Source organism: Rhipicephalus microplus, chromosome 2, assembly GCF_043290135.1.
Source record: "Rhipicephalus microplus isolate Deutch F79 chromosome 2, USDA_Rmic, whole genome shotgun sequence".
Lineage (NCBI taxonomy): Eukaryota > Metazoa > Arthropoda > Arachnida > Ixodida > Ixodidae > Rhipicephalus > Rhipicephalus microplus.
The window spans coordinates 36,447,476-36,459,854 of NC_134701.1; the positions used below are offsets into that span (position 1 = coordinate 36,447,476).

At 44.1% G+C, this 12,379-nt stretch overlaps 1 protein-coding gene across 9 annotated transcripts in view; it reads right to left on the reverse strand.

Annotated features, from left to right (window-relative positions):
• LOC119169139 (uncharacterized) overlaps positions 1-12,379 on the reverse strand; it is a 748,171-nt gene that overhangs the window by 353,289 nt on the left and 382,503 nt on the right. For all 9 annotated transcript variants that reach the window (XM_075883059.1, XM_075883033.1, XM_075883044.1 and 6 more), the window contains one exon: positions 3,632-3,699. In XM_075883059.1, the coding sequence (XP_075739174.1) occupies positions 3,632-3,699 (68 nt within the window). The remainder of the gene's footprint in view (positions 1-3,631; positions 3,700-12,379) is intronic.

The following is a 12,379-nucleotide window of genomic DNA, read 5'->3' on the forward strand; positions in this document are numbered from 1 at the left end:
TATATATGCTTCACCTCATCACAATTATACTGTGGTAAAGCTGTTTTTCAGGATCCACCAAGGTCAAATTTCCCCAAAACACTGTGAACGTCCGTTCGATCAATAGTAACCCGTTCAACTTTTCAAATATTTCCCCTTAATGCATTCTTATATTGCAGCAAAGCTTCCTTTCAAGCTCCGTTACAGTCGCTAATGTATTAACTAAAAAAAAAAAGTGCTGGTTCCAACATGAAGATTATAAATGTAGCAGAAGTGGCGCTCAATTAAGGCAGCTTTTGACTTAAATTTGGGCAGGAAGTCCGAAAGTTTAGGCGCCAAAAATTTTTAGCATCCAACATTTCAGATGTTCTTACATATTGTTACGTAAAAATATACTACGTAGCTATAATTACATCTATGACGCAGATCTGGAACTCTCAACTCGAAGGGAGCCCGCCCTTCTCCACCACATCAGTTGGGCTTCCACAGAAGTTTAAAGAGTAGGAAAGGCTAAGGAAGTAGCTTTTTTGCTTCTCACATTGAATAATGAGCATAATTATTTATAGTACCACTGTGTGGCATCAAACTAAAAAGGTTGCCAGTTAGTTCTTATTAGTAAAAGGTAAAATACCCCTTTGAGATATTTGCGAATGCGAGAAACTTTGGAGGCCACATTTTAAGTTTTCGTTTAATGATGCGCAGCGGCATTGCAAATAATTATGCTCAGTGTCAGGTTTCTTCTACTTTTACTTCACATTTCAAAGTCCTTTTTGTTTCAATAAGTGCCAACTGAAGCTACTTTTATGAAACAAAGAAAACAATACAGCTATAAGAAGTTACCCTCAAAAATAAAACTCAACATCGATAAGTACGATTTGAACCCAGGCCTATTGATTAGGAAGTGAGCATTCCACCTCAGCACTACAGTAAAACTTCTTTTGGGCCTAGTTGGTTCATAATCCTTGACTGCAGTGGCGGAAACACTAATTCAGAAAAAGAAATCCACCAAGAGGATAGACACTGTAGAGGAGAAAGTTATGTGTGTGTTGGTCCTGTTATGCATCAGATCTCCCATCATCTCAAAAAAGTAGCAAGAAGACATGGTGTCCCTATGGCGCTGCCTGCCCCAAACAAGCTTTTCAAGCTATGCTCCCACACCTGCAGTATATGCAGACGCAGTGTGACTTATGTGCCGTCGACGTGATTTATGCCATCCCGGTCTCCTGTGGTAGGAACTATGTAGGTCTAACTGAAAGATGCGTCAATGAGCAGTCCAAGGAACACTCACAAAACAATACAGATAAAAAAGCTCGTCTTGTGGCTCATATTAATGCTTGCCACAATTAGGAGGCACGATTTAAAGGGATGTCGATCCTTGGCAAGAGCATGCATGACTGGCTTTGGAAGCCTATCATATCAGAAAAAGGGCTAATTTTTGTGCCCATCTGAATTGAATTTCATTTCATCGCGTAAGTAATACACCGTTCCTTTTTCAACTCTTATACTTTTGTGTTTCTGTTTTATGTTGATTACATGGTGCGTGCGAGGTAACGCTGTCTTGAAAGTGTACCGTGTTTACTCACGTAATTCTCGCACTCGCGTAATTCTCGCACCCCCAACATCGCCCGACAAAAATACAATTTCTTTTTTTCCTCGAGTAATTATCGCACCCCCGAAGAGCGCCACAATAATGTCGTCTGCTCAGTCAAGCCACTGATGATGATAGCGTGCGCCGTCTGGCGCCATCTCCTAAGCATAGAGCGTACTATTATTGCACAGAAATTCAATCCAATTCAATTCAAGACAAAGTGGCAAAAGCGCGTTGCGGCATGATTTGTATGTTGTGTCCGTAATCTTGTTACGTTATGGGGTGGTGTGGAAGCTACACGGCTGCTTTCAAGTTGAAAGTGATTGATCATGCCCTAAATAACGGCAACCGAGCTGCTGGTATGCCCTTCGCAGTAGCCTAGTTTTGTGTTCGCTACTGATGACGGCAGGTGAAAGCCACCAAGACGTGTTGGGCCTTTCGTGTACCTAAGACTGGGATTGATGGTAAACTTTATTTCTTCAGAAGGCAACTGCAGACCATTGTGTTAAATGGCCATCAGCCCAATACTGACGTCTTTCGCTTACCTTTTGCGGACTCCTGTTGAGCGACGTACGCTACCGCTACACCCGAAACGGCCACAAGCTTTGCCTACGATATTCTGATTCTCGACTATTTGATTGCACCATTTGTGTCTCAAATAAATCTTGCCTTGTTTTGAACCTGTGCTTTTATTGTTGAGGTAAATCTTTATTAGTACTTCTCAAAGCTTGCTGTTAGTTGCTGGAGTGAGAATCCTGACATGCGGCCACTTCGTTTTCTTTTTCGCTCTGTACATTTTCGTGGAAAGTTTTTCCCGCGTAATTCTCGCACCCTCAAACTTTGCGTCGGTTTCCCGCCAAAAAAAGTGCGAGCATGATGCGAGTAAATATGATATATGCATTGACAAATGCGGAAATAGTCAGTTGATAGTCTTTGTGATATGTCTTTGTGTTAGCGCTGTACCTCAGCACTACTTTGGCAGAGCGGCACACAACTCTTGGAGGGGTACTCAAACAAAAACTTTGGCCTCGCATTTTTCTGATGCGATGTCTTGCTCGGGCCTGTTAGTCACAACACGGCACATCGTTTCCTGCAGCACGTGAGAGATATTTATTTACAGGCCACTCATTATCGGCCAGTTTCAGTTTCGGTTTGAGAGAGCTCCAAGAGTAAGAAGCTGCTGGGTGCAACTGTCACCACCTAGTATGTGCAGATTTCGACTACTTCAGCACACAGAACCGTGACACACTTCCGCATGGTCCACATCAAGAATTACTTTTGAATAGGAAACGAAACTGCAGTGTCGCCAGACAAATAACTTTCAAAGTGTGCATCACGGCTACTAACTTCCAACCAGCCGCCGAGAAGTACAGACTGTGGGAACAAATGCAGAAAAAGAAAAATGATGGCTATGACATCATCTTAACTTGTTTCATTGACAGCAGCGTAGTGACGTGAGGAAAGTAGGGGGTGCCCAAAAAGTACCCTTCGAGCGTGCCAATGGCGTACCAATGGCACGATGAACTCTAGCGCTCACACAAACTTTAAGATTAATTTCAAATACCATCAAGCTATACTCGCTCTTGATACTTTGCAGATTACATACAAATATTTGCAGGAATCAACCACGCAGGCTTTCTCGGCTGCGAAATTTTGAGCCACTACCGAGGTAAAACAACGACAGAATGCAGACTACCGGCCGTAGCGCCATGGGCGGATTGACATTGTTTAGGATCAATTTTTCGAAGCTCGTTCTGGGCACTCTCCTGTTTTAGTATACCCTCTAGCACAAGCCTACTGCTAATTATGTTTAGCAGTTTAATGTTCATCAATTACTGGTAGTACATTCCTGCAAGAAAACATCTTGCTTGAATCGACTTAAGGATTTGCGACCCTGATGTTTTGAAGTTTCACTTCGTTTTTAATGCTTCAACTCTGTCAAAACAGAGGGTTTTTTTTTTTTCTCAGCAACTTTCTTCTTCAGCATTTTCATTGTGGCACTGAATAACTTCCGGAGCAAAGAAAGTCCTGCTGTGGACAGCAAAGCAGCTGACATGACCTCACCTGAGAGCAGATGAGCGCCTGCCCTTCTCGCTTGAGTCCGGTGTGTGGTCAAGGGAAGGCTGCACAACCTGCCAATGAAATCACTGTCAGGTTATAGTAAAATACATTGAGTAGACCACTGCACGTCGCTTGCAGCATATGCACCTACCAACCTGCTTAGTCACTGTAACCGCCCCGCCGCGGTGGTCTAGTGGCTAAGGTACTCGGCTGCTGACCTGCAGGTTGCGGGATCGAATCTCTGCTGCGGCGGCTGCATTTCCGATGGAGGCGGAAATGTTGTAGGCCCGTATGCTCAGATTTGGGTGCACGTTAAAGAACCCCAGGTGGTCGAAATTTCTGGAGTCCTCCACTACGGCGTCTCTCATAATCATAAGGTAATTTTGGGACGGTAAAACCCACATATCGATCAATTAGTCACTGTAACTGCAGGTTGGAGTAAAGCTTACAGCGCAAGAAGAAAGAAGTAGAAACAGGAAAGAAATATGCACAACAGAAATGCTCACTCGCAACTGTAAGGTTATTGAACATGTGAAAAAACATATACAAAAAATGGGGATGCATCGCACATGTTACAAAGAGGCACAAAAAGGCAAACAACCAAGGCCCGTATTTACAGAAGATCATTAAAGTTAAGTCTCATGTGTTGTAACGATAGCAAAGGTTAATTTACTTAAACAAGGCATGGTGTTCTTTATATGTTTCTGAAATTTCTCGCGTAGTCTGGTTGGGGTGACTGTGCAAGATTACTAGGCTTTTAATTTTAATGTTGAAATTGCATTTGCAAGACTGAAAATGTGAGGTGCGATGAGATGGCTCCATTCAATGAAATTTGATACTTTGTGAGGCACATGTTGATACATCAACCACCCTGGCAGATGTACATATGTGAACACAAGAAAGATGAATTCGGTTAGCAACTCCTGCACAATAACAAGAACATGCCTCTCATAGTACTTTTCTCTGCCAACTGCAGTCCCCTGCGACCTTTCGCGCTCTACCGAAGAAATGTTACCAAGTTTATGGTGCATAAAACACAATCCTCACCTCGTATCGCTTCCATACTTCCTTTCAGACTGTGCAGAATGTATGCATGAAATATCTGCAATAATCCAGTTTCTTTGTTTTTTTTTTTTTTAGCGAGTGAACGTTGTCAGTCTTGATCTTTGTTTGCAGAGTGAATAAGGTGTTCACAAACCGGTGCATTATGATAGCAGGATACCGCGCCTTCTTGCAGCCCAAATTCTTTGGTTGTTTTTTTCTTCAATGGCGAGCGTAAGTAGGACATCATAGTTCTTTATTGAACAATATTTGAATGTGCCGATGTGAAATTCAACAGTGCTTTCAGACAGTGCGGAATATACTGCCAGCAAGCATCTTATCAAAAACTGCAAATTATCAGAGCAAAGTATCTCGCACACGAATTCTAGTTCTATCCCTTCATCTTTAAACAGGTTTAGAATATGTTTATTTATCCTTTTTCAGCGCGTGACTGCTCCATAAAAAAGTAAAAAAATTCTAGCTGTAACACTTTTCTGCACTCTGGTGTTAACAACCCAATAAAACCACGATTGTATTAAATGCAATACGTAGCACTTTATGAGCAGTTCATTGTTGGATAACTCTAAATTTAGTGTTCCAGCTCACATTCGTCATGATAGCACACTTTGACCACAGGTATCGGTATGCAACAACTCACATGCTGCTCATCTTCTACCTTTGGGGTACACCCACCAAGTGATACCTACACTGACTGCCTTACTCATTTCCCATTTCATGCTTAGATATAAATGTTAGTGCATTCGGACCTATCTAGTCAAGAAACAGTGGCATGTCCTTTCGTTTCGTACTCCCTCGGCACCAATGAGCTCCGGGTGGCGGAAGAGCCGGTTTGCTCGGCCTACACTTTTCCCACAATGCCCCGAACCGGCGGGGAATGCTTGAAAAAGGTCTATTGAAGTGCAAGAGCAAAAAATTATTATTTCTCAAAAAACAGAGGGCCGTTTCGATTTTGGAACTTCTGGCATCTCACTGGCAGCTAAAGCTCAGCCAGCTAGTTCCAGTTTTGACAGGAAACAATGCCATCATCAAGTGTGTTGGAATCCAAACAAAATTGAATGCTGGGACAACTAGTGTAAAGGTAAAGAAATGCTACTGCTGTTGCAGCAATGGAAATTTGTGCCGCGTGAGCATCGATTCTTTTTGCATAGTCACTTTAAGCAGAAGTGATATTCTCAATCATACGCATTTGAGATATGACAATGTATGTTTGCAAGTTCACACACAACTCGCTCCGCCCGGGTAGAAAACTGCCCCTTCACTAACGGCTTAACAAGCAAGCTTCATGCAGTGCACATAACAATCGTGGTACATAATATGCAAGATCAACAGCTGCTCTCGACTATAGCTTACTACGCTGCACACAGATCAGTCTGCTTTAACTTATGACATGCAGCAGTACGATGAACAGTAATCACACCATCGCGCATGGAGGAATAGGCTTTAAAAGATAAAGGCAGGCATACAGGCAAATGAAGGTAAAGCCCTCAAGCACCTACATTGCGATCCATTGAGTCCTCATAAGGACGGTGGCGAGCATGCATCGATTTTTTTATTGTCTCATAGCCAGAAACCTTCCACATATCTTCCTCATCAAATCTTTTCAGGTTGATTCTGATGGCTTGATAATAGATAGAATAGACCAATCTTACCAGCTATTTTCACTGCGCCACAGCTGCCGCAATGCATGCTGGCAGTTGTAGTGCCTGGTATATTAAGTGCCTGCAACTGGTGCATTGGCAAACTGCATTAACGAGTTTTAACAGCCATATTTAGATGAACTGTGACAGTTGGGCTCCCATGCTGCATGCTGGGATGCTGCAACAGTAGCTTGAAGCAAAATAACTCGGATTTTACATGTGTTCAAATAATGCTAAGCGCCGACAGGAACGTGTGTGACAACCAATGAAATCGAACGGAGCGGCAACTACTACACACTTTCTGGTTCAGCGTGCTTGTGAATGCCATGTAGATAATGCATCGCATTGTAGCATTGCATTATTGTGTCATAAGAAGCCTGCTGTGCTACCGAAGCACTGATTAGTGACAGCAAAACTTCGCATAACATGTGCTCAATTACCTTTTGGCGAGGCGATCGCCATCAGTGGTGACAAATTGAATGCGACATGTTTTTACAGGCAAAAAAGATATCGATTAAATATACATAGGGATACCTAAACTGACTTCGCAACGAAAGCGATTAGGATTGTTACACGTCTAACTTGTGCGAGACCTGTGGTGCAAGTGGAGCTTGTAATTGCATGTTGTTTATGGCTTGCGCTGTGGAGTGTACGGCGAGAACAACTGTGCTGGCATTGTAGCCAACTTCACGACCGGGTTTCGCCTATTTCTTTCTACTCTCGAACTTTGCTACAATGAAACTGATGGGGTACAGAAATGATTTTGTTGATGCAAAAATTTTGTTCTAGTGAAATAAAAAATATATAACTGACCTGAGCAAGCAAAACAAAGGAACCTTTATTCCTAAAGTTCAAAAAGTGCCAGCTGCTTTCTATTCTTTCCCAGCAGCGTCACGACGCAATTCTCACCCATGCATAGCGACCCCATGGTGAAAAGCCTGCTAAAACAGTGGCCAAAACAACTTTCATGAACGCTCCTAACAGTTGCATTAACACGTTAACACCAGCAGCTTTTTCACTACCTAAGTTCACATTACAATGCCGAGATGAAGGCAGGGTATCATGGAGCAGTGACTTTTGCCTTATTCCATGCTATTTTTATCATCTATCACCCGTGGCCCACTGATTTTGTTGATAATGTGGACAAGCAGCCGCTTTGATTACTTACCACACTGGCCAAGCGCGAACAGAATGATAAGCATAGGCATCGGAAAAGGCATTGTTCCGTGAGTGCACCCAGCAGTTGCGTGAAGGAAACCATGAACTAGGAAAATGAGGAGGTGTGAAAAGTGACCGCCAAAACCGGCCCCTAAAGCCCGCCGATGCCGCTTGGGGCGTTGCATGCACTAGCACGGGTAGCCTTGCATAGGCAACAAATGAGTGAGCATGCGCTGTTCTCCGCAAAAATCGCTCCGCGGCTATGTGGTGGTCACCGGTTTTCGGTGAAATCGTTTTGATCGAGCAAGTGTTGGGCAGTACATGTCACCTAAGCCCTATAAAGTCTCACATCTGAAAACCATTCTTGAAAAGATCAACAAGGGAGACTCGATGCCAACTTTTGTGGACTTAATGATATTGTGATTATTTGCAGTGAAGCTGCAGGTGCACTGAGAGACGTTATTCACTGGAAGGCTTCATAATTACTGAACATGCTAAATTCATTCAACCTCGAGCAGAAACTTTGGTACTAGAGCCCCGTTTCGCTGTTCTGAATGTATAATCTTGAGCAAGCCACAACTTGAATATTCACCTGAAGTACATCATCAGCCACTGAATGTAAGTTTTAGCAGTTTACAGTTACTCATTAACTCATATGAGTCAAAATCAAAGAGCTCAGAACCATGGTTTCAGCAGCAGACATGTGAACAGTTTTTACAATCAAGCTTCGTTTTCATGTATGCCAAGTGTCCATGCACTATAACACTTATAGCTTTACTATTTCCCCTTTTTTTTTCACCTTATGTTTGGTTTATGTTTGGTTCACCCCTTTCAAAAAGAAGTGAGACTGAGTGAGGCAATAACATCGCACCAAGGGAATTCGACACTTCTACCACTTCTGCCTGGGCTGGTAGATTTCTCGGCACATTTATATTATCACCGGGTCGTAAGACAGCTGAAGGCAGGAGACTGGACAGTCAGATCAAACTATTTATTTGGGCGAACCTGAGCACGGTAAACAGAAAGTTGGGTTACAGTAGCGGGCTTTGACTAATAGCAGGGAACGGAGCATCAGCCGTCAACCAACTGACAAGCGGCGAAGTGTGTCAGCATTTATACTCTTACCATAGAATATTATAGCATTATCGCTAGCAGTGCCATAGGCTCCAGAATATTCTCTATTGCTCAGGAAATGGGTGTAATCTTAACAAAACAATCTACTGCAGTCTTAAAGCTTCTCGAACAGTGCATGTGTGGTTTGCACTGAGAATTACGTACAGTCTAGCCAGGTGATAACAAAACTTGTGAAAGGGACGTGGCATTGCCCTCTCTGAAAAAGGCATCGTCCCGATGCTTTAACAGAAGATGAAAGTAAAATATTAAGGCAAGAAACTACAAACAATAAATTATAATATAAAAACAACAATAACCACAACAACAACAAAAAACACTTTTTAGGTTTGTTAATGTGCTTGAAACGGCTTGAGGGTCGCGACATGAACGACTTCAGGTCGCAATCAGCACCATTAAAAGTTTGTGATGCCGTCGGGGACAATCTCGTAGTCTAGTGGGCCAAGACATCATACTACCCTGTACGGTCCACAGTATTGTCGCATAATTTTTTCCTACTGAGTCCACATTGCCGTATCGGCGTCCATACCCAAACACATTCACCGGGCTGGTATTCCACGAAGCGTCATCGAAGATTGTAATGGCGGCGGTGAACGCCTGCTGATTTGTGATGCGCAGGCGAGCGAGTTGACGAGCTGCGCACTGAAGATAGAGGGCGACGTCAAGGTTTTCTTCGTCAGTGACGTTGCGGAGCATTGCGTCAAGAGTCGTTGCCGGGTTCCTTCTGTAGACAAACTTGTATGGCAGCATCTGCGTCATTTCCTGCACCACCGTGTTGTATGCAAAGGTCACGTACAAAAGGATGGCATCTCACATCCTGTGTTTGACTGTTGACGTACACGGCCAGCATGTCGGCGATTGTCTTGTTAAGCTGCTCGGCGAGACCATTTGTCTGTGGGTGGTAGGCGGTGGTGCGGCGGTGGCTTGTCTGGCTATGTCTCAAAATCACTTGAGTCCAATCAGCAGTAAAGGCCGTACCTCTATCGGTGATGACAACCTCTGGAGCGCCATGACAAAGGGCGATGTTCTCAACGAAGAACTTGGCTACCTTTTCGGCACTACTTTTGGGGAGGGCCTTTGTTTAAGCATAGCGGGTGAGGTGGTCGGTAGCTACGATGATCCGTTTGATTCCGTAATAGACCTCTCCCTGTTTGTAAACAGTGTGACGTCACTGTGGGCACCCCGCCCACCACACCCTCTCTCGCAGCACGTGCTGGTTGGCAAGAAAGTTCCGCAGGTGGCATTTTTCTACATAGACAGCTGTGTGTCTGCATTTCTTTGACAGAAATTTCTACATTGCTATGTTCTAAAGTCACAGCTTTTGAAAGAAGGGGGTTGCGGAAGGGTCACTGCTCATAGTATGGAAATTCGCTCGCCATATATGAATGGATGGAGAAACTTTATTTAGAGAACTGAGAGATGCAACTAGTACTCAGTGGGCTTTACTCACGTAGATGGCGGCCATAAAAAAATCTAATCTTTTTCGAAAGCGAACATTTTGTATGTATACGGTGACTGGCACTTTGAGAAATATTTGCATGGCATGGATGTACACTTATTCAATTACCGTTGTGGCATGTGCAATGCAGTTCTAAATGAGGAATAGCATTGGCGGCAGCATGGTATTGAGCTGCCGTGCGTGATGTCATGGGTAAGATTCTCAATCATTGCGCAAAAGTCTGATCGAAGATCAATGAAAAAAAAAAAATAAGCACTTCTTGCAGTGCCGATAGTTACAGCGCGAGAGCAAAATGACAACACGGAGACAAAAAGGACACAAAGGACACCCTTCTTCTCCGTCATTCTTGTCTCCGTGTAGTCGTTTTGTTCTGGCACTATAACTATCGTCATGCCATACCAACTAGCCCAAGCTCCACACTCCTTGCCGTGCATTAGGCTGAGGTTAACATATTCTCGTGAAAGTTAAAGTAAAATGCTGCCCCTGTGTTTCTCAATAACCAAGTGAAAATTCATGTGATGTAAAACCCGACCACTTAATTATTATCTGGCACAGTTTCCTTGCTAAGTTTGGTACCAATAACGTGTTTTTGTACCTATATTGCTCCTGTAGGCTTGATACACAAACTTCTAATGCGCATTGTCACTTTATAAGGATCGTGCCGTAATAGTACAAAGCAGTTAAACAACAAAGATCTTCGCTGTTTCCATTAACACGTATCAGGTATCCGATAATACGAGTTATAGCTGTGGTGAAGCCTATATGCAGATTCAGCAATGCTACAACATGCTTATAGCTCATGCGTAGTCGTATATATCACCCGGAGATCGTGCACTTTTATTTTTCTCCACACTGTGCATACGCTGAGATGTACACACTCACAGATGATAGCGTCAAATGCATTCGTACTTTGACTAAAATGTCAGTTCGTGAAGTTCCATCGACAAGCGGTTACTGCAACCAGCCCACAACGAATACCAGTGTTTTTGCAAACAAGATGCATCACGTTATTCCCACTGCACACACCACGCACAATATTTCCAGTTTCACCGTCCATAAAGGTGAACCAATATTTTCAATGCCTGTCGACGCACCCTACACCACAATCAAGACTGCACATTTTCGAAGACGATGCCCCTGTTCCTCGCACAGGCCACCACGTGTGTTCCCTTCTCCGAGATAAACAGCCAGCCAGCGTGGCTAATATTTCGTCATGTACTTTACCACACACCTAGATTTTCTCTGACAGATACCACAGCTAATGTTGCCCCTGTGAGATCAAGATTAAGCTTTCAAAAAGAAAAAAAAAAAACTTGCTCCAAGCACCGAGCGACTGCACTCCACTCAGCCAGCGGCGGGAGTGTTTTGCCAACCACCGCCTTGCTTGTGCACCGGTGACGCCAAGCTGCGTCGTACCCCAATAGATGTCTACTGGACATCAGAAACCGCCCCAGTGGGTACATCCTGATTTGTTGGAATGATAGGCGAGGTGGTTCGATCGGCTGGAGGAAGTCTGCTGGCTTTGTCCGCGGTGTCTTGCACCGCTGGCAGTCTCGGCAAGTTCTTACGTAGAGGGTTACGTCTGCATTAAGGCGGGGCCAGTAGTACTTTTATAGTATCCTCGCCAGCGTACGGGAAAACCCAAGGTGTCTAACCGTCAGGTCATCATGCAGAGCATCCAGAACTTTAGGACGTAACGCCCAAGGTACTATTATGAAGTAGTTGGCCTGATGAGGTGAGAAGTTTTTCTTGACGAGGATGCTGTTCTGCAAGAAAAACAATGACAGCCCTTGCTTGAATACCTTTGGAACATCGGCAGCTTTTCCCTCGATGTATTCCACAAGGCTCTTGATTTCAGGGTCGGCTCTTTGTCGTTTGGCAAAGTCATCGACGCTTAAGGTTCCTAAGAAGTAGTCGGTGTCGTCGTCAATCTGCGGTGGTGGGTCAACGGGGGCATGAGACAGGCAGTCGGCATCAAGAGTGCTTTCGTCCGAACTTGTCAACGACAGCAACGTAGAATTCCTGAAGTCGCAGACTACACTGTGCAAGGCGACCTGAAGGGTCCTTCCCGTTAGCTAGCCAACAGAGGGCATGGTGGTCGCTCACAACTTTAAAAGGCCTGCTGCAGAGGTAGGGGCGAAACTTGGATGTAGCCCAGATGATGGCAAGGCACTCTTTTTCTGTTGTGGAATAGTTGCATACTGCCTTTGATAGTGACTAGCTAGCATAACTGATAACCCTTTCTTCTCCATTAGTCTTCTGCAGCAGAACGGCGAGAGGCCTACGCTGCTTGCATCGGTGTGA